The following is a 23,458-nucleotide window of genomic DNA, read 5'->3' on the forward strand; positions in this document are numbered from 1 at the left end:
AACCGCAATTAATACTTAAATTCTGGAATAAAAGTAAGGACTCTCCTACCATACTAGAACTTCAAGCTTGAGTTAGCATTGCATCTGTTTTTACGAGCCACGTCAATTGGTGGCTGCGCACCTCAACATACCTCTCAAGCAGTGCAGCACCAGAATGAGAACCTATCATTGAGGAGGAAGCACAACTGGTGAGTGAAGCACAACAGAATCCAGGAATCTTGAGACACGATTTTGGAAGTTTCCACCACTTTTAACTTAATGCAGCATCCTAAAAATATGGTGTTTAAGATGCTGAATACCAGTGAGACACATCCAGTGAGACACATCCATCTGAGACTCCAAAAGTTCTTAAGCCACTTTTAGTGTTGTCTAATCAATACTTTATTCTTCTGCTACAATAATGCATATATACATCAGTGGCGAATTCTCTTCTCTGCTGGCCTAAAATGCCTTCTAAATAAATATTTTTTCATCCCTTTATTCTTATTCATGTATCGCTTACCACTCCTAATTCATCTACAAACGAATACCAAAACATTTAAAGTTTTATCCTTTTTTTAGTTTATTCCTTGATGCTTACAAGCAAAGTGTGATTGCTGTTTCACAAATCACATGCCCAAAGCCAAGCTCGTTAGTCAAAGCAGCACGTGAGTCTGAGCTCCACCCTGTTAGGCCTTCAGAATTTCTACAGAATCGCTCAACAGTGCAAATGAATGGGCATCTAATGTCAGATTGTCAGATTCATCAGTCAATAAGACTTTTAGATAAGTCCAAGTCAAGGCATTCTAGCTGGCCATGAGTGACGCAATCACACATTAAGTAATGTACGTATATTTAATCAGAATCCAAAGAGCGTGAAAGGCGAGATCAAGACAGAGATGGCTGTCGTTACTCTCTGCCGTTATCGGCATTGAGAAAGAGATCCTTATTGATTCATAAACCTGAGACATTCTGCATGAGCGTGTGATTGTTTAATTTAGTAAACAGAAAAGGAAGGCAGATTTTGACTTCAATTAAATTGGTACGTGCTTTTTGCATTATTATAGCAACATCAGAAGGTTTCAAAGTGTAAATTAGGATGTTTTGAACATTTAATTCACAAATATGTTCATTTCCAGGTATTATAAACCTCCTTGGTAGATTATTGGAAAATTATGATTTTTGAATGTCCATTTGAGAGCTGTATCCAGCACTTTATTTAATATTATTAATATATATTATATTTCACAAAACTTTCATGCTGCACTTAAGATTAGACTACCTTGAGCATCAAGTTTTGGCTTTCATTTGGGTGAGTTTTTAAAATTTCAATTGGTATTATTAGTTGGCTGTGACATAATGTATGATGTCCATAAGGTGTCTTAATCATTGTGAAACGGTGATTAACAGCCACCTATCGTGTGGGGAAAGTTTCCTGTTCCGGTCACTGCTGGCTAATGGAAGTTAGAGACACGCATCCGAACGCTAATGGAAGTCAGCGAGAAGCCGGTAGATACTGTTTGGATGTGGGTAGAAGAGCAAGCAACACAAATTCTTTGGTTCTGGCTATAGAGCCCCTGCCGCAGGGCGTTTTGGTGATGTCTCAGCGGCATGCTCGCTCAGCAAAGCGACACCACTCTCCTGTTTCTGTTAGGATTTCCAATCAATTCTCCTCACTCAGTGATGCAACCACTGATAATCATGTTGAAAGCGCCCTTGATATTGGTGACTCTATTGTAAGGAACATGGAAATAGAGACCCAAGCCATTATTTTTCAATGCATTTCTGGGGCTCAGGCATTTGATATCAGATCAAATTTACATATGGTAGTTAATGCTAAACATTGATTTAAAAAAAAAAATGTCATGTCAGCACTAACGATGTCAGGCTTCACCAGTCGGAGATCACTGCAGATAATGTTAAAGAGGTGTGTGAACTTGCAAAAACTATGTCAGACACTGTAATATGCTCTAGCCCCCTCCTTACTCATCATGGTGACAAGGTTTATAATAAATTAGTGTCACTGTATTGCTGGATGTCTTGAGTGTTGTCTGGAGAATAGCATAGGATTTATAGACAACTAGAAAAGTTTTTGGGGTAGACCTGACCTGACTCTCTTGGATTCAGATAAAATGTGATGGTACCAACTCATCTCCATAATAATATGCGAGATTTAACTCTATCATATGGAGTTGATGTTGATACTATAGAAATTCTGCCGCAGAGCGATGACATCTCAGATCATTACCTCATCTCTTGTATGCTGCGATCAACTAGTTACTCAATCTACACCACGCTATTGTTCAGGAAGAGCTATTCTTTCGACCACTAAAGATAGCTTCACTAATAATCTTCCAGATTTAACTCATAAACTCAGTGAGCCAAAAAGTCTAGAAGAACTTGAAATAATAACAGAAAATACAGTGGGGCAAAAAAGTATTTAGTCAGCCACCAATTGTGCAAGTTCTCCCACTTAAAAAGATGAGAGAGGCCTGTAATTTTCATCATAGGTACACTTCAGCTATGAGAGACAAAATGAGAAAAAACAAAACCAGAAAATCACATTGTAGGATTTTTTATGAATTTATTTGCAAATTATGGGGGAAAATAAGTATTTGGTCACCTACAAACAAGCAAGATTTCTGGCTCTCACAGACCTGTAACTTCTTCTTTAAGAGGCTCCTCTGTCCTCCACTCGTTACCTGTATTAATGGCACCTGTTTGAACTTGTTATCAGTATAAAAGACACCTGTCCACAACCTCAAACATTCACACTCCAAACTCCACTATGGCCAAGACCAAAGAGCTGTCAAAGGACACCAGAAACAAAATTGTAGACCTGCACCAGGCTGGGAAGACTGAATCTGCAATAGGTAAGCAGCTTGGTGTGAAGAAATCAACTGTGGGAGCAATTATTAGGAAATGGAAGACATACAAGACCACTGATAATCTCCCTCGATCTGGGGCTCCACGCAAGAGCTCACCCCGTGGGATCAAAATGATCACAAGAACGGTGAGCAAAAATCCCAGAACCACACGGGGGGACCTAGTGAATGACCTGCAGAGAGCTGGGACCAAAGTAACAAAGGCTACCATCAGTAACATACTTCGCCGCCAGGGACTCAAATCCTGCAGTGCCAGACGTGTCCCCCTGCTTAAGCCAGTACATGTCCAGGCCCATCTGAAGTTTGCTAGAGAGCATTTGGATGATCCAGAAGAGGATTGGGAGAATGTCTAATGGTCAGATGAAACCAAAATAGAACTCGTCGTGTTTGGAGCAGAAAGAATGCTGAGTTGCATCCAAAGAACACTATACCTACTGTGAAGCATGGGGTGGAAACATCATGCTTTGGGGCTGTTTTTCTGCAAAGGGACCAGGACGACTGATCCATGTAAAGGAAAGAATGAATGGGGCCATGTATCGTGAGATTTTGAGTGAAAACCTCCTTCCATCAGCAAGGGCATTGAAGATGAAACGTGGCTGGGTCTTTCAGCATGACAATGATCCCAAACACACCGCATGGGCAACGAAGGAGTGGCTTCGTAAGAAGCATTTCAAGGTCCTGGAGTGGCTTAGCCAGTCTCCAGATCTCAACCCCATAGAAAATCTTTGGAGGGAGTTGAAAGTCTGTGTTGCCCAGCGACAGCCCCGAAACATCACTGCTCTAGAGGAGATCTGCATGGAGGAATGGGCCAAAATACCAGCAACAGTGTGTGAAGACTTACAGAAAACATTTGACCTCTGTCATTGCCAACAAAGGGTATATAACAAAGTATTGAGAGAAACTTTTGTTATTGGCCAAATACTTATTTTCCCCCATAATTTTCAAATAAATTCATTAAAAATCCTACAATGTGATTTTCTGGATTTTTTTTCTCATTTTGTCTCTCATAGTTGAAGTGTACCGATGATGAAAATTACAGGCCTCTCTCATATTTTTAAGTGGGAGAACTTGCACAATTGTTGGCTGACTAAATACTTTTTTGCCCCACTGTATGAATACAGTCTTCTCTAGCACTCTTGATAGTGTCACCTCAAATTCGATTTAAGAAATTTAAGAGAAAAGCCTTGATCTCACTCATGCTTTCAGGAGAGCAGCTCGGAAAATAGTGCGGAAGTGGAAGAATACAAAATTAGAGATATTTCATGGTGCATGGAAGGATAGTGTCTGCAGCTACAGACAGGCACTAAAAACTGCCAGGTCAGCATATTTTAGCAAACTCAGAAAATAACCACAACAATCTTGGGTGTTTATTCAGTTCTGTGGCTAAATTGGTTAGGAATAAAGCCTCGACTGAACCAGATATTCTGTCACAGCACAATAGTAATGATTTCATGAATTTCTTTACTGATCAAATTGAAATCATCTGAAATGAAATTGGAATTATGCAATCATCTGTCGCAGTATCTCAGAAAACAGTGTCTCGTAATTTTCCTCACGAGCAACTACAATTCTTCATGTTCAAGAAGACCTAACAAAACTTATAGAAACATCAAAAGCGATAACATACATGTTGGATCCAATACCAACTAAGCTCTTAAAAGAGGTATTCCCTGTAATCTTAGAACCTCTTCTTAATATTTTTAACTCCTCAATATCCTTAGGACATGTCCCAAGAAACTTTAAAATGGCAGTTATCAAACTGCGGATTAAGAAGCCACAGCTTGATCCTGGAGAATTGGCTAATTATAGAACAGATTTCAAATCTTCCGCTTATGTCGATAATACTAGAAAAGTTAGTGTTCTCCCAACTATGTTAATTTCTTTAGACAAATAGTATATATGAAGAACTTCTGTTGATGAGAAACAAAATTCTCTGGTCTGATGAAACAAATATTGAACTCTTTGGCCTGAATGGCAAGCGTCATGTCTGGAGGAAACCAGGCACCGCTCATCACCTGGCCAATACCATCCCTACAGTGAAGCATGGTGCTGGCAGCATCATGCTGTGGGGATGTTTTTCAGCGGCAGGAACTGGGAGACTAGACAGGATCGAGGGAAAGATGAATGCAGCAATGTACAGAGACATCCTTGATGAAAACCTGCTCCAGAGCGCTCTGAACCTCAGACTGGGGCGAAGGTTCATCTTCCAACAGGACAATGACCCTAAGCACACAGCCAAGATAACAAAGGAGTGGCTACGGGACAACTCTGTGAATGTCCTTGAATGGTCCAGCCAGAGCCGTCTTGAACCCGATTGAACATCTCTGGAGAGATCTGAAAATGGCTATGCACTGACCTGATGGAGCTTGAGATGTCCTGCAAAGAAGAATGGGAGAAACTGCCCAAAAATAGGTGTGCCAAGCTTGTAGCATCATACTCAAAAAGTCTATTTGTAATAAATTTGCAAACATTTCAAAAAACCTTTCACGTTGTCATTATGGGGTATTGTTTGTATAATTTTGAGGAAAATAATGAATTTAATCCATTTTTGAATAAGGCTGTAACATAACAAAATGTGGATAAAGTGAAGCACTGTGAATACTTTCCGGATGCACTGTACATAGACTATTAATTAATTGCCAACAAAAGCCTTCGTCAGCCAACTAACAAAGGACATTGCATCTATGTGAACTTCTGTAGTTAATCCAGGATGGACTTCAAAGACTTTAGCCATTAATCTTACAATTTTTACAAAATCTTTGTTTAAACACTGGCCCTTAACACCTACTTAGTTTACTAATTTTAAACCATGACTTGCATTGCACATAAATAACTAATATTGGCATTATATTCATGCTGTTTAGCCAGAAGGGAACTGTTCCCCACAGTCTGGGCCTAGTTTCTCCCTAGGTTATTAACCAATATCTTATGGAGTTTTGCATTCCTTGCCAGTCGCCTTCAGCTTGCTCACTGCGGTTGTAAATACAATTATTATTTAATTATTTATTTTTATACACAATTTACAATCATATTTAATCAAACTACACAATGGTGACTCTAAGATTTTATAGATATTAGAGTTTCTTAACTTTTGTTAATGCAGGATTTTCTGTAAAACTGTTTTGAAAAGATGTGTGTTGTGAAAAGCTATACAAATAAAAATTACTTGACTTGAATTTTAAATGTACACCGATTAGCCACAACATTAATACCTGCCTAATATTATATAGATCCCCCTCATGCTGCTAAAACAGCGCCAACCCACACCTCTGAATAGCATTCTGAGTTGATTTTCTTCTCACCACAATTGTACAGAGCGGTTATCTGAGTTACCATCGACTTTGTTAGTTCAAACCAGTCTGGCCATTCTCTTTTGACCTCTCTCATCAACAAGGCATTTCCATCTGCAGAACTGACGCGCACTGGATTGTTGTTTTGTTTTTGGCAACATTCTGTGTAAATTATAGAGACTGTTGTGGGTGAAAATCCCAGGAGATCAGCAGTTACAGAAATACTCAAACTAGCCCATCTGGCACCAACAATCATTCATGCGATTATCTAATCAGCCAATCATGTGGCAGCATTGCAGTGCATAAAATCATTCAGATACAGATACAGGAATTTTACAGGAATTTTCTTTGCCATCAGAATGGCAAAGAAAAATGTGGTCTGGTGATTTTGGACCGTGGCATTGGTGCCAGATGGGCTGGTTTTGGGATAGACTTCAAATTAGGGTTTTGGCCTGAGCAAGTATTTCTGTTAAAACACTACGTTGCTAAGGATTAGACTTCCTTTACTCTCTATAATCATTCCAACACTATACCTTAGTGCTCACTGACTTCCTATGGATTTATTGTCATAGCATTACAGAGCTTATTGGTTGTATTTGTCCTGTTTAGGTGCAGGAGGCTGTCCATGGAGCAACAATTGAAGAATGTCAGACAGCTTTACAGAACCACAGCTGGAATGTGCAGAAGGCTGTGCACTACTTGAAGGTATCAACCATTACTGCTCTGTCATGGCTCACTTCCACCTTCCTTTTAATCTAATTGTATTAAAAACTAAAAGTAATCAGACACAAAAAGTAATCTCATCCTCTTCTGTCTGTGGCACATTTCTTACATTTACTGCTCTGTCATGGCTCACTTCCACCTTCCTTTTAATCTAATTGTAATAAAAGCTATAAGTAATCAGACACAACAAGTAATCTCCATCCTCCTCTGTCTGTGGCACATTTCTTACATTGGACATAATGCAAATGTAAATAAAAATTAACTGAAAGATAAATTCAGGGAGTGAAAAATAGGGTTAATTTAACCCATAAGCTCTAAAGTTTGCCATCCATATTGAAACACAATGACTGGTGTATTTTTATTATTTGTTATTTATTATTAGTATTTGTAAACAAGTCATGCTAGTAAAACCTGTTTTATCACATTTATGGCATTGGACTTGTTCATAAACTGCTCCGTGATCCCCTGGGTTTCATTGAAGACTTGGACCCCTAATAATAATCTTCACTGTAACATTAAGTTTACTGCAATTGTGTTTGGGCCCATTATGAGGTTAATTAAAGAATTGCTCTCTTCTCTCACTCTCTGTCCATTTTGTCTGGTTTGAAGGTGGAACAGCTATTTTGTTTGGGGCTGAAGACGAGGGTGGAGTGTCATAAGATTCTAGAGATGTATGACTGGAACCTGGAGTTGGCCAGCACCCAACTATTGGACTCCTACGGCTCAGTCAAGCTGAGGTAGGGCAATCTGCCACACTTGTTGGTCCATGCTTCCCCCTACTGGTAATTTAACCTCTCTAAATGTATTCTTCACTATTTGAGTAATGTTCCTTATAAAGGTAGTTGACAAAAAGAACCTTTTTCAACATCAAGATTTTAGGTTAAACTTTATACATGGGTCTTTCCTACAATCCTGTGACATTTAAGTCCTTCATGCATGTTGTGTCATTTATAATATTTAAATTTGTACCCAATTACAATTTTAAAAGGCTTGGTAAAAAGAATTAAGACTTATAATATTACACACTGTTGTGACCCAAAAAGTCAAATTTGTAATAATTTGAAATAATTTTCAATTGTTGCAATAGTGTTATTTCCTCATCACAATAAAGGGAAAATTAATGTAATTTTAAAATGTCAATATATTTATGATAACAGAAATAAAATCATCAATATAAGTCTCCAAATGTGTTTGCTAGATATCATTCACAGACCATGTAGTGGATAATTTATCCACTGAATGTCCACCCTGTTATTGTCCACCTTGTTATTTTCCAGCCTGATTAACCGGATGGACATCCGAATATTTAAGCAATGTAGCTTGACCGTTATGACTTTAACATGTATCTTTAATGATGAAACAAAAAAATACTAGTATTTTAGATATAAAAGTATTTCAGACGTTTCAATGTCGACGTGTCAAGGAATTGTAGGAATGACCCACATATACTGTATTAAACATTTAATATTTGGGTACTGTATCTATTTTTTTTAAGTTTTTGCATTTACATTTTTATTTGTGTAGATTTTTGTAGATTACTTCGATAGTCCTGCACTGTAACAAATACATTTGAAAAGTAGAAATAATCCATGCAGTCTCTCAATTAATTAAAGATCAAAAATTCGGTTTAAAATATTTTTAGATGGAGTATAGCTCGTCACACATCAGGACGCTACTCTAGAAAGTGTATGAAATGACATCCTAGCTCTCCATAGCATTCTATTTTCTGGTCTGGCCTTTTTTTATTCTGCTTAATACACCTCACTCCAACCCCAATTGCTCATGTTAGGATTCAATAAAACAGTGTGTGATCCTTTCAAACTTCATGCCACATACTGCTTTAAATCATTCATGGAAATAATTGGTCATCTGTACAACATTAACTGTGTTTTACTCACTATGGTGAAATCAACACTCAACCATGAGAAGAGGCAGATTCGTCTTCTGAGCCTGTGGGCAGATTCGTAATACATATGTTTTCAAGAGCTTACCTGTACAGATGTTTTATCAGCTCTAAATTAATTTCAATAAGTAACCTTAAAGGTAGCAATTATGCCCTAGGGCCCACGCATCCTAGTTTCAATTACTTTCCACCTCTATCCTCAATTGCCATCTATTTTAGACACTTTAGCTGTATGAAAACTTCCAGACAAGTGGGCTGAGTCTACAAAAAAACACAAGTGTATGTGCGTTATTCTGAAGTCAGCATATTTCATTTTATTGCTGCCCGTAAAAGAAAAAAAAAAAGTTTGTGCACTCTCACTACCTGTTTATGCTGGACTGCAATTCAGAATGCTTTCCTGGCATTTTTGTTTTACTTTAAATTTTAGCGTACAATTCACAATTTCCCATTTTATGTTTATTTTATCGTTCCTGTCCTATTTTTGTTGAGAAGCTGTCTTTACATTGTCTGCTACTCTAATTCTGATATCTTCTCAAATCAGTGAAAGTTCATGTCTCAATCGTTATCTTTTTTTCCTCTTTACAGATGATGATGCATTAGACAAGCCTCGAAAGACTGCTGACAAATGCCCATATTAAGAGCACAAAGGGGTTGAGGGCCAACCAATACCTAAGCACTATTTCTAAGCACATTTTACCTCCACTCCAGCACCAGATCTGACTTTGTGTAAACATGCATGAGACAGTGAGTGTGCTCCTCCAGGCCTTTTGTTGTCTTGTCAGAGATCCCTTTCTCGGGTGCAATTAGTTCACAGGTCAGAGTTTAAAGAACCTGCTCTTTTTCTTCCAGTTGATAACAACAGATAGAAACAAGGTGCTGCTCATAATATTTCTTTTTTATGTTCATAAATAATTCTATGCTAGTAGGAGAGGTAAAAAGACACATTTATGAAAGCCTGTATGTATTGTCAGATATTTTGGTTATACATTTGCATCTGATATGTTTGAGTTGTTGGTCTTTGTCAAATAGTTGTCCGTTTCACATTTGCTATTTTAATTGTATTGCTTTTTGTATGGGTCACCTGCAACAAAGGAAGAGTTCAGTCTCTTGACTCCTGACTTGTTATTAAGTTGAGGTCAGATGTTGAATTCAACAGGCCCTTCATGTTGAACAATCATCCTGTCTCACCCATGTTGATGTAGAAATAAGACCCTCCCGTTGCCTTTTTTATTTTTCCCTTCTGTAGTTTGCTCATGCATCATTATGATTCACTCATTTTATTTCAGTTTGCCTGCATTAGTAAAGTCACACAGATTTGGTAATAATTCTTGAGTTGACTTCCACTATGCTGCTTTCAATCTGAAAGTATATATAAGAGATGAAACCCTTGAAAATGCATCCGAAGACCTCTAAGGCACAAATAAGTGACTGAACGTTTTTTTTGTTACTGTTTTTTATTATTATTATTATTATTATTATTTAATCCAGGCCATTGTCTGTTTGGTTCACTCATATACACCATAGAACTGGTCTCAAATGGTTGCTCCTGTAATGTTGTACAGTTTTCATTCATGCTTCATGCATTTTTCTTTCTGTGAGAATATCATAACACTCAGGTGTACACACTGTAAATTAATCAACATGAAATATGACCAATGAAAAACAAATCTTTAGACCAGTGCACAACCCCATGTTAAAAATAAATCAAGACATAATTTTTTCCCTGTGCAACAGATCGTCTACATGCATGGCCAAGTCTAATGGTATTCTGTTCTTATTGTAGCACTGGTCTTTGTGTGTGAATGCTTAGTGTAGTATGCATGGGTATCACGTAGATGCTGCTTCTGTGTGCATGAAGGAACGTTGTCCACAGCCCTTTCCTCTGTCCTAGTGATCTTGGAAGGTTGCTTATAGAATTTGTTACCCTAGCAAACTCTTTGTTGTTTTTGATAGGACACGATTGTCATTTGAGGATACATCTTTCTGCTTCCTAGCACAATGCCAATGCTTCAAGCACAAAGAATGCTTCTGTCACCGTCAAAAGATTCAGGCAACAGTGTAGGCTTGCCAAAGCCTTACCTTATGCTGTTTTAGTTTTAGGTAGACTGAAATCAGCTTGTGGAGTTGCCTGATAACCCTGTTGTACAATTTGTTCCTTTTCTCTTTCAGTCTATTCTACCTATTTTCTCAAATGGGTTTGCTCTTAATAGCTTTACAAGTTAGAACCCTGATGTCCTTTGTGTAAGATGTATAATGATGTGAAGTTTATTAAGTATAATATAAATATATAATTGTATTTTTTTATTAAAAACAACAATTTTTTATCTTTTTCTATGGAAGTGTCCTCATATTTTCTTTCTTCCTCTTGAACATGCAGAATCCCAGATTGACTGAAGTTTCTTATAGTTTTTCTACACTGAGGATGTCATGTTTTAGCTTAGCTTTCGTGACAGATTATCCATCTCTCACACCATGGCTGCATCTTCAAACCGTTTTGTGTATTGCCTTCATGGGCAACTATCTATGTAAACATTATGATCAAATGAAGCCTCAGAAGTAACTTTGGAGTGAGATTCTCTTCAAAGATCATCGTAAACTACGAGAGATTTGATGAACACTTGCAATGTTCTAAAGTTAGTGTGTATATATAAAATTATAGACTTCTATTTAGATCCTTTTCCAGTATGGAATAAAAAGATTTTTATCATATTTATCTTGGCCTCAGAAGTTTTCATGCACTTAGGTTGAAGTCATTAAAACACATTTTTTAACCACTCCACAGATATTAGCAGACTATAGTTTTGGCAAGTCATTTAGGACATCTACTTTGTTCATGACACAAGTCATTTTTCCAACTATTGTTTTACTTTTAATTGACTATATCACAATTCCAGTGGGTCAGAAGTTTACATACAACTTAACTGTGCTTTTAAGAAGGGGGGGGGGGTGCAAATTGTTATCGGGTAATTGGGTATCATTTGGGTACTCAGTGTATTTTATTGCTTTTCAAGTAGAATGTATATAAATGAAAAAAAAATTCAAAAACGCCTAACCAACCCCTAAGAAGTGCAAAACACGAAGGTATGACATTAGCTGTCTTCAGTTTGGCTTTACGGTAGCTGGGACAGATGCTGAACTGCCGTCCCAGTGTCATATGCGCAGATTTGTTAGCATGAAGCCATGCAAGTTGAAGTGCCATTTTGAAACCAAACACCCGACACTCAAAGACAAACCCTTAGATTTTTTCAAATTAAAGTTATCTTGCCTTGCACAGCAGAAACGTAACATCAGCAAACACACATCAGTGTCTAACAGGTGTCTAGAAGCGTCCTACTACATCTCACAACGAGTTGCTAAATTAGGAAAACCTCACACAATTGCCGAGGAGCTAATCTTACCTACTGCCAAAGATATCTGTCAAGTCATGTTTGGAGAGAATTTCGCACAACAGATTGGTGACATCCCCCTTTCTAACGACACCATTAGCCGCCGCATATCTGACATGGCAAGCGACTTTAAGGAGCAATTGCTAGCTAACATCATGCAAAGCCAGTACTATGCACTGCAGCTTGATGAGACAACTAATGTTGCAGGGCTAGCACAGTTGCTTACCTATGTCAGGTATATAAAAAATGGTAATATTGAGGGGGACATTCTTGTCTGTCAGTCTCTTCCAGTGTACACCACTGGCGAGGCATTGTTTGAAGTTCTTGATGGGTATATACGGGATGCAGGCATGTCATGGGATAAATGTGTTGGGATATGCACAGACGGGGCCAATTCAAAGACTGGGAGGGTTAGCGGTCTGATCACTTGTGTCCAGCATTCAGCCCCTTTAGCCAAGTTGACCCACTGTATGATTCATTGCGAATCTCTCGCATCAAAGCAAATGTCTTAAAGCAGGCTGTGGAAATGGTCAATTTCATTAAAGCATGGACATTGCATGCTTGTTTTCCTTGCTTTGTCAGGAAATGGGAGTCGAACATGAACAGCTGCTATTTCACACTGAGGTTCGCTGGCTTTCCAGAGGCCGGGTTTTACATTGCCTCTACTAATTGTGTTCAGAGGTGAAGACTTTTCTTGTTGATGTGAAGTCCGACCTTGCGCGGTACCTGGACGACCTCTTGTGGTTAGCTCGGTTGTCATACCTTGTAGACATTTTCGAGATGTTGAATTTGTCGTACACATCGATGCAAGGGATTATAGCTCTTGCTCTCTGCCATAGTTTTGGTTGAGTGTGATGACTGAATATCCCCAGTTGTTTATGCCGCTGTAAAATTACTTATATACATTTGCCTCAACTAATCTGTGTGAGGCCAGGTTTTCAAAATTGACTGCCTTGAAAACAAAGTACCGAAATTGACTCCAGGTGGAGGATGACATCAGGCTTGCGCTGTCCAACATTGAACTCCGAATTGCAGGTGTCCCACTGATTTAAAAAAAAAAAAATATCATGGCTAAAGAGATGCACCCTGTGTCCCATCATGTTTTACATGTAAAATAGTACACGTTATTACAACCTAGAGTTCTCTTGTTCAAAGTATAGTGTTAAGAAACATTTTTGATAATTTAAGTGCATGTTCCATACCTGTCCATTATATAGTTTTATTAAAGTCATAAATGTTATGAAAAGTAATTAAAAAATTATAAATACACAAAAGTAAAAAAAAAAATCTATCTGTCTGTCTATCTATCAAAAACAGATTACAGGTTTGGTTATTTATATTTTATATAGAATAGGTAATCATTTAACCTGGTCTCCCTTTAACCTTTAGTTCCCAAAGGTTGAAAACCTCTGATTTAGACAATTAGTTAATTAGCGTCTGATAGGAGGTGTACTGAATTGGAGGTGTACATGTGGATTGATTTTAAGGCAGCCAAGACCTCAGAAAACAATTGTGGACCTCCACAAGTCTGGTTCATCCTTGGGAGCAATTTCCAAATGCCTGAAGGTACCACATTCATCTGTACAAACAATAGTATCCAAGTATAAACACCATGGGACCATGCAGCCATAATACCGCTCAGGAAGAAGACAAATTCTGTCTCCTAGAGATTAACTTAATTTGGTGCAAAAAGTGCAAATCAATCCCAGAACAACAGCAAAGGACCGTGTGAAGATGCTGGAGGAAACAGGTAGACAAGTATCTATATCCACAGTAAAAAGTGTCCTATAATGACATAAACTGAAAGGACACTCAGCAAGGAAGAAGCCACTGCTCCAATACCACCATAAAAAGCCAGACTACAGTTTGCAGGTGCACATGGGGACAAAGATCTTACTTTTAGGAGAAATGTCCTCTGGTCTGATGAAATAAATATTTAACTGTTTGGCCATAATAACCATTGTTATGTTTGGAGGTAATAGGGTGAGGCTTGCAAGCCGAAGAACACCTTCCCAACTGTGAAGAATGGGGGTGGCAGCATCATGTTGTGGGGGTTGCTTTGCTACAGGAGGGACTGGTGCAATTATGTGGATATGTATGGAGTGGTGGTGGCGTAGTGGCCAATGCACAGGGCTGTTAATCAGAAGGTCGCTGGTTCGAAACCCACGGCCACCACCATTGTGTCCTTGAGCAAGGCACTTAAATCCAGGTTGTTCCGGGGGGATTGTCCCTGTAATAAGTGGACTGTAAGTCGCTTTGGCTAAAAGCGTCTGCCAAATGCATAAATGTAAATCACAAAGCCCTGACCTCAATCTGATATAAAATTTGTGGCCCGAACAGAAAAAGCATGTGTGAGCAAGTGGGCCTCTAAACCTGACTCAGTTACACCAAAAACCACCATTCTGGAGGAATGGGCCAAAATTCCAGCTACCAAATACTAACAGTGTATGTAAACTTCTGACCCACTGGGAATGTGATGAAAGAAATAAAAGCTGAAATAAATAATTCTCTCTACTATTATTCTGACATTTCACTTTCTTCAAATAAAGTACTGATCCTAACTGTGATTAAATGTCAGGAATTGTGAAAAACTGAGTTGAAATGTATTTGGCTAAGGTGTATGTAAACTTCTGACTGCAACTGTATGATTCCCAAAAAAGCCATTAAAGCATACATCTCACTTTGTAGTTTTTTTAAGTAATCATTAAGCAAACACCCCCCTTTTTATTTTTTTTATTTTATTTTATTTCAAAACAACTTATTGTATATTTTTACAGGAACAATCCCCTAGACTAGAACAATGGGTTAGGGCACAATGTTAGTAACTAGGGGTTAAGGTGTGCTCAAGGGCACAATGTTGGCAGCTATTTAATGTAAAGCAGCTTTGGAAACAAGATGTATGGTAAAAAATTTTTTATATATATATATATATATATATATATATGAAGATTGCTGGTTTGAGTCACAAAGCATGAGCCTTGAGCTACTAATTCAACTCAGTTTTATTTTCATAGCTTTATATATATAAAGCTATGAAAATAAAACTGAGTTGAATTAGTAAAGCTATGAAAATAAAACTGAGTTGAATTAGTAGCTCAAGGCTCATGCTTTGTGACTCAAACCAGCAATCTTCAGATTACCAGCCCTGAGCTTAGCCGTAAATTGAGCATCTTCGGACAATTACCCTGTAATAAAGTGATAGGGCCCAAATTCAGCACACCTGAAACTCATCTTATTATCATTGTCGACTGAATTTTCCTGTCCAAATCCTTTAAAAACCATTGTTATTTAGAAAGCGGATTGTGCGCTGAGTTACAGTAGGAATCTAGAATTGTGCGAGTCTGTTACATAACACAAGAACTCCCAGTTGCAGAATTAATTGATATGCAAGTTGGACCCAGAGGCACAGATTTTTATCAGTCCTGGCTGCTCTCTGATAAGGCTCTCTGAGCCTTCGACCATTCATCTTTCAGCTCTCTGCTATTGTTCAGTGTCCCAACATCCCAGCAAATAATTAATACCTGTCATCCTGATTACTACAGCATGTTTAATCGTATTTGCAGAATTCCCTATTGAACCCCTGAGAACTAAGTTTTGCTGTGCAGCAATTTGGGAAGTGGCAACTACATTTCTTATGTCATCTCCCTTTCCATTTGTTGATTAATTTCCTCAGCCCTGCTCTCTATGAATAAACCTCCCAGGTCCCATCCTCTGCTGGAAAGGGCATGATAATAAGGTTACACCAGGTGTGTTACATGCAATACGTTTCAGAAAAGACCTGATGGTAAACATTACCCGTTTCTTTATTGTAATTGCGTATGGGTTTACATATCAAATAAAAAACAGAATTGATTATTTATTTACATGTTGCTTTCTCTACATTGGATGTAATGGATTGCCAAATAAAGGAAGGCTTGGTCAATTAATGTACACACTCTGCAACCTAAAAAGAGATTGACATGCACTTTTTCTCTTAAGCCAATAACGACAGACAGTAAATTATTTTGTTGTTGTTATCGTTCACTACTAGTGTATTAACACAGTTATTCACTGTATTACTCTGTAAGGTAGTTACTAACCTTATGCATCCTGGCAAGCTCAGTAACTAATTAATAGACAAGAAACTGCCAACTTAACTGTTAATATGTCTTTCCTGTTAACTCTGCAGTTAAATTAATAAATAGTTATTATTAATATAATCAAGAAATGTAGGTAGTGTTTTAACTACAATACCTTTTTAATATAAATTAATGTTCAATGTAACAGGTGTTTCAGTTTTCTACTGTACTGAAGATTGTTACATGCCGAGTTACAAAACCTAGCTATTCTACTGTGAGAATATTAACCAACCATGGTTGAGCCAGATTCTGAAATCCAGTTTTTAGCAATGTTGACATTCCATTTACCTCAGACATCTCTCATGATATCTGGAGTGATAAAGATATTATAGCGGTGCTATAAAGATGATTTGTTAATCTGAAATGGACAAATTTCTCCCAAGTTTCATACGTGCTGTATTGCTTTGGTTCTGGTTATGTTGTTTAATGAGCTCAGATTGTGACTGAAAGGTTCATCCGTAACCTGGTTCCATCTGTAAACAGTGGTTCCTGTCACAGTTGTGTCTTAAAGCTCAGTTTCTCCAAGAAAATATGAACTTTGAATGACATTAATGAGAATTATAATTTATTTTTTATTTTTTTGCAACAAGAGCCAATAACTAATTAGTGTGAATTAATTCTCAATATTTATTCTTAATATTTTATTCTGAAGAATGCACTGGTATTATTTCATTTTTCAAAGTGCCATAATTTCAGATTCAAAAGTTCTGTAAGAGATCATTCACAAGAATCTTTAAATAGTTGAGTGTGTGTAGGTTATTACTGAGTGTTAGTTCATTATAAAATATATTTATTGTTAAGTCTTTCCATTAGAACCATTTTTTGATGGATGTAGAATGGAGTGCATATGTATAATATTTGTTCTTTTGAAGGCACTATTTCTGTCATTTTGGACATCCAGCAGTGCTTATCATGTAAGCTGCAAAAACCAAAGTACACAATGCCTTGATTACCCTTTTCTTTTTCAACAACCTTAGGTGAAATTGTCCAAAAATGATTCCTCTTGTCTCAACATGTGCACACCTGGAGCTTCTTGAAAAACAGAATACACCCTATTTTTATTTATTTTTCTGTCAAAATGAGACAAAGAAATAATTTTAGAATAACCCATTTACTTTAAATAACTTGTAAGATTTCTTATTATTTTGGCATCTCGTTCTGTTATTATGATTTATCATTAGATCAAGCTGGCAAGATCCCATCAGTAGGACTTAACTTGTGATGGAACAAGCCAGATACGGAACCTCTATAATTGCATGTGTAATCCACAGTATATAATGGTGCATACACACACAAAACACAATATCAAATACATCATTTTCTAATGAAGCAATGCCCATCAGTTTCCCACCCCTAAAACAGTATCTTATCTGCACCCAACAAACCACAGGTTCAGAAAATAACTTTTCCACCCCACCTCACTGATTAAAAGTGTGCTCTTAAAACACTTTCACTGTCTCTGGTTTCTCCTGTTGTTTTCTATTCCCTTAAACTGTCCGTCCTATCCATGGTGAGTTATTACTGGTCAGTGAAACACACTGATCGCAGAGCAGGTGTTGAGGACAGTATCGGTTAACTGTGAAATGCACTTTGGAGAGATCATGCTTTAAAAACAATTGCACTCTCAGACAGAGCTTGAAGTGCAGATTGACAGTTGCTGCCACACACATTTCAAAAACCCACTGGGCCATACTGTTGCAACTGCAGTCATTTCACATCGAGGTCAAATCTATGTTCTTTTTTCTTTTCTTTATTTCTCTCCTTCACTCATTCTTTTCTTTTGTTCTTTCTTAAAGGGGTAGTTCACAATTGTTTTTAATTCTCATCATTTACTCACCCTCATTCTCCCTTATATTTCCTTTTGTGTTCCACAGAAGGAAGAAAGTCATATGGGTTTGGAACAACATTTAGGATCACTACTAAGAGTAAATTATGACACAATTTTAATGTTTTGATAAACTATATTTTAGTTCAGTTCTCTGTATGTTTAAAATCTCTGGCCATAAAATCTCTGGCCATAAAATCTCTTTTGTTCTGTAGGCTAGTTTTTGCCTTTTCTTTATCGGTGTGTGTGAAGGTGACCTCAGGTGTTGAAGATGTAGTTTGCTATTCAAGCAAATGAGCCTTGTTGCCTTGAAGAAAGATGTAAGGGCACAGTCTTGTCCATGAATAAATCTGAGCTTGCCTGCTTGTCTTTACTGTTCCTGTCGTGCAATGCTAGTAGCTCATCAATTGTTGCTGTTGGAAATGCCATATTCCTGTGGGCTCAGGTGCAGTGGATGCTGCATTTACTGTCTTCAGAGAATGTTTTGCACCTCATTTTCCACTGTGCATCTGCTCAGCGTGTGTGTGTGTGTGTGTACGTTTGTAACAAACAAAACTAAGTAATGCAGCCCCTTCAGCTGCATTAAATGTGATTTAAATGTGAAAGTAAATTACTGTTAAATAAAAATTAAATTTTTAACATATTATTTTATTATATTAAATTAAAACATGTAGTCTTACAATAAAATCAGGGATGGACTGTTAATCTGGCATATCGACAATGACATAAACAAAAGCCGCCACCCTTCCCAACTCCGTGCACCACTTAAGAAACGAGGGTGCTCCAGCTGATTTCCATCCCCTAAGGATGACCTGCCTTCCGTTCATGACATCAGCCAGGACCCAACTCTTCATTAACCCATCCCCTACATCAATAACCATCACATCGCATAGAACCTAGAACCTGGGACAAAATGAAACCAGAACCCCTAAAACATCACAAATACAATTCTGAACCCTCAACCAAAATTCTTGAATCTTAACACTCCCCAAAAACATGGGTTGTGTCCCCATCTTCTAATTGGCATCAACAGCAGGTGGGTGTGTGTTTGAGACCAAGTCTATACAATCTGGAGGGGTCCAATAGAATCGATTTAAAATCTTAAATTGCATCAGACACACCCCTGCATCTCTAAATGTAGACTTGACATTTTTTTAATTATGCCCACTCACCCATTATCTTGAGAGAAGTTGAAGCTCGGTCCCCCGGACTCTGAATTAACAGAGAATCTGAGATCTGAGAATCCTAAAATGTTGAACAAAATTTTCAGTAGATCTCAACACTCCACTCTCATATAGGTCACCGAGCGTATTAACCTCCCTCACAATCCACTCTGACCAACAGAAAGGGGACTTATTAATACATAATTTTGGGTTCATCTATATGCTCAAGGCAAAATTTTATAAATGTCTGAGTTAAACACTCTGGACACTTTTGTCCATACCGAGTGCAAATGCGAGATAACGAGGTGTGACTTAACTACTCTGATTAGTTTAATAGAAAGGCTTTGCAATGGCAAAATATGGGCAAGAAATTCCTGTTTAATACAAAACCAGAGAGGGGCTCTCTCAGGTGGAAGCGACCAATGAGCCAAATGCATAATAATAAAACAAAATCTTGGGTAAGCCTAGCCCACGTTTGTCAATCGGCCTATGTAATTTGTTGACATGTAATCTGGGACGTTTACCATTCCCAATGAAGGACTTCGCTATGCTGTCAAATTGCTTGAAATAAGAGAGGGGGACATCTATAGGGAGAGACTGTAGCAGGTAGTTGAATTTTGGAATACAATACATTTTAATAGCATTAAACTTCTCAATCGTAGATAAATGTAATGAAGCCCACCTGTCCATATCGCTCGGAATAGTTTTATTAAGGGGTCAAAACTATCTCTATTTTTTATTTTCTGTAAAATAAAATACCCAAATACTTAATGCCCTGTTCAGGCCACTGGAAGGCGCATGGCTAAAAAGCTGTTACTAGGCAGTACGCTGTCAGATACAAAGCTTCAGATTTTGACCAATTAACTCCTGATAAATTAGAAAAGGAATTAATAATTTTGTGAAGGCAAGGTATATATCTATTAGGGTCAGAGACGAATAATAAAATATAATCTGCGTAAAGCAAAAGCTGTACCTCCACCCCTGGAAAATTATCTTCCCTTCTTATCGTGGCTGCTAATGGTTCCAGGGCAAGACAGAACAATAATGGGGAAAGAGGGCAACCATACTGGTGCCCCTATCCAGAGTAAAATAATCTGAAATTAATCCATTTGTTTGTACCGCCGTTATTGGGTGTCTGAAAAGTAACAGTCAATTCAATAAAAGTATTCCCGAACCCGTACATTTCCAAAATCTTAAAAAGATAATCCCATTCTACCATATCAAATGCCTTTTCGGCATCAAGTGAGATGGCAGCGACCGGAGTCTGATAATTCGCCATTGACCACATGATATTGATGAAACACCTAATGTTATCAGATGAGCTGCAGCCCCGAATAAACCCCACCTGACCTGTATGTATAAGAGATGTCATAACTTAATTGGTTTGCCCAAATTTTTGACAAAATTGTAACGTCTAGCTGGATCAGGGAAATTGGATGTTAACTCTTATTCTCGCTTGGATCTTTGTCCTTTTTTTTAAGAATTAGACTGATCCAGGCCTGTGTCATGGTTGGCAGAAGCTTTCCATTCTTTAATACTTCTGTATAAACTTCTAACAAAAGTGGAGCCAGTTATGTAGCATAAGATCTAAAATATTCAGCTGCAAAGCCATCTAACCCTGGAGCCTTGCCTGTAGACTTGCCTGTAGACATGGCCTTAATTACCTCATCAAGCTCCTCCAAGGTAATCTCAGAATTAAGAGAATTTATTTGATCAGTAGTCAGTTTAGGGAGATCTAATTGTTCCACAAAGTTTGTAATATTTTCATCAGTAGACGAAGATGTGGAACTATAAAAAATCAATATAGAATTCCTTAAAGGCAATATTAATATCAATGGCCGAGGTAAAAATTTCACCACCAGTAGATTTCACTGAGGGAATGGTAGAAAAAGACTCTCCCTGCTTTATATATATATATATAGCCAAAAGCTTTCCTGGTTTGTCCCCTGACTCAAAGTATGACTGTCTTGCCCTAAAAACCACAACTCCACATTCAGTGACAAAATAGTATTGTATCTGTATTTCAGTTTGATCAATTCTCTGAGGCCGACGAAATTCATCGCTTCAGTTCTGTCTCGGTACTTTTAATATTCTCTTTCAACTCCACGAGTTCTCATGCTTTGGATTTTTTGATGAATGAGGCATACTGTATGATTGGACCCCTAAGAAATGCCTTAAATGACTCCCAAGCCACGCCCACAGAGGATACCGAGGACCAGTTGGTCTCTATATAAACATTGATTTCAGCCTTTAAATTTTGTTGGAAATAAGGATTTTGCAAAAGGGGTACATTTAAAGCGCCAACTATATGATTTATTTTTCTCCATTTGTGGCAACACCGCTAAACTCACCAGGGCGTGATCTGAGACTAAGATGTTTCCAATTGAGCAACCAATGACAGAAGAACTGAGGGACTTATATATATATATATATATATATATATATATATATATATTTAAAAATCTATTCTAGAATAAATCTTATGGACTGATGAAAAAAATGTATAGTCCCTACCAGATGGGTTCAAAAGTCTCCAAATATCTGTAAGACAAATATTTTACACATCCTGTGAAGCGTCAATGTTGCTCTAGTGGGCTTACACACTTTTGCTTCAGTATGATCAAGGACTGAGTCCATCAAAATATTAAAATCTACTCCCAATATTATAACATGAGGGGAGCCAGTGACTTGCAAAATCCCTTCAACATCTATAAAAAAGCCTTGTTCATCAGCGTTGGGTGCGTAAATGTTAGCCAAAATCAACGTTTGCCCCTGAATTTCTGCTAAAACTATATTGACTCTTCCAAATTTATCTTTAATTTGTTTGAGACATTTTAATTCTAGAGGTTTACTTATCAGTGCAATGACTCCCCTGCTCTTACATGAGCCAGTACTAAAGAAAACATGTCTACCTCATACCTTCCCAAATTTTCCAGCTTCCTGCAGGCAAAGATGTGTTTCTTGAAGAAACACTATATAAATATTTCATACGTTTATTAAAAGAAATAACCTTCCTTCTTTTTATGGGATGCCCCAACTCATTCACATTCCACGTGGAGAGAGACAATCCACTCATAATAACATTTGCCATTTTGACATATTAGGAAAAAATATATTGTGTGTTAAAAATAAAATTATAAAGACCACATTCCAACAATTGTGCCACAGTCAGACCCTGAACTTCCCACCGAACTAAACAAACAGAAAAAAGAAAAACGTGCGCATAACCCCACGCACGACAGCACCAATCAGCATCCATCCCTCTAAAATCAAAAAGTCCATGTACGCCTCCGAGAGTCCCTGCGACAACTTTACCATCGGAAGTCATAACAGAAAATAATCCAGAAAACAGACTGTCTCGAAGGTGTGTTCCTCCACAAAACAAATTCCAGCCGCTAGCGGAACCAGAACACACAAAAATAAAAATAACATTTCATTCGGTTTTTTGGGATAGTCAAACGAATGTTCAGGAGATTACCTAATCCTTCCAATGTCCTGCAAAAAATACTCCACAAAACAAACTCCAGCCAATAGGAGGCATAAGCACAAAGAACGAGCAGATTCATCCACAACTATCCCAAAGGAGTGTTATTCCACAAAACAAACTCCACCCACTAGGTGGAACCACCACAAAAAGGTGCCCAGCTTCCTCGGACGGTCAAGTGTATGTTCAACGAGTCAAGCTCACTTGGAGGCACATGAGTAAAAACTAAATGGTTTACTCACCCCATTGTCTCTATGAAAGACAATGCTTGCTGTTGGTATGTAAATATTTTGCGGCCATCCTTATTATCTATTCTCAATTCGTCCGGAAACATCAGTGCAAAAGCGACCTTCTGTTGATGTAAGAGTTTCTTGCATTCCTTGAATTGATAAATTTTTTCTCATCGAATTCTGAGAACAAGAAAATGCTGTGGTTCTTCCAAGAACGCTTTCTTTTAGTCCTCGTGCAACACGACATCTTTATCGGATGATCTCAGAAATTTGGCCAGAATTCGTTGGGCCTGTCTCCCTTAGTGGATCTGTGGGCCGGGATCCTGTGAGCTTGCTTGATTTCCTTCTTGTGGCCTGTTATGTTGAGCAGACTCAGGAAGAGCTTGTCTAGGAATTTCACCATATCTCGACCTTCTTCATGCTCAGGAATTCCAACAATTCAGATGTTTTTTAGCAGATTATAATTCTCCAA

At 37.8% G+C, this 23,458-nt stretch overlaps 1 protein-coding gene across 5 annotated transcripts in view; it reads left to right on the forward strand.

Moving 5' to 3' along the window:
* LOC127645109 (activated CDC42 kinase 1-like) overlaps positions 1-11,086 on the forward strand; it is a 121,355-nt gene extending 110,269 nt beyond the window's left edge. For all 5 annotated transcript variants that reach the window (XM_052128638.1, XM_052128639.1, XM_052128637.1 and 2 more), the window contains 3 exons: positions 6,764-6,859; positions 7,487-7,614; positions 9,366-11,086. In XM_052128638.1, the coding sequence (XP_051984598.1) occupies positions 6,764-6,859; positions 7,487-7,614; positions 9,366-9,369 (228 nt within the window). In that variant the 3' untranslated portion in view covers positions 9,370-11,086. The remainder of the gene's footprint in view (positions 1-6,763; positions 6,860-7,486; positions 7,615-9,365) is intronic.
* Positions 11,087-23,458: the final 12,372 nt, after the last annotated feature.

Source organism: Xyrauchen texanus, chromosome 6 (genome assembly GCF_025860055.1).
Source record: "Xyrauchen texanus isolate HMW12.3.18 chromosome 6, RBS_HiC_50CHRs, whole genome shotgun sequence".
In the NCBI taxonomy this organism is placed as follows: Eukaryota; Metazoa; Chordata; class Actinopteri; order Cypriniformes; family Catostomidae; genus Xyrauchen; species Xyrauchen texanus.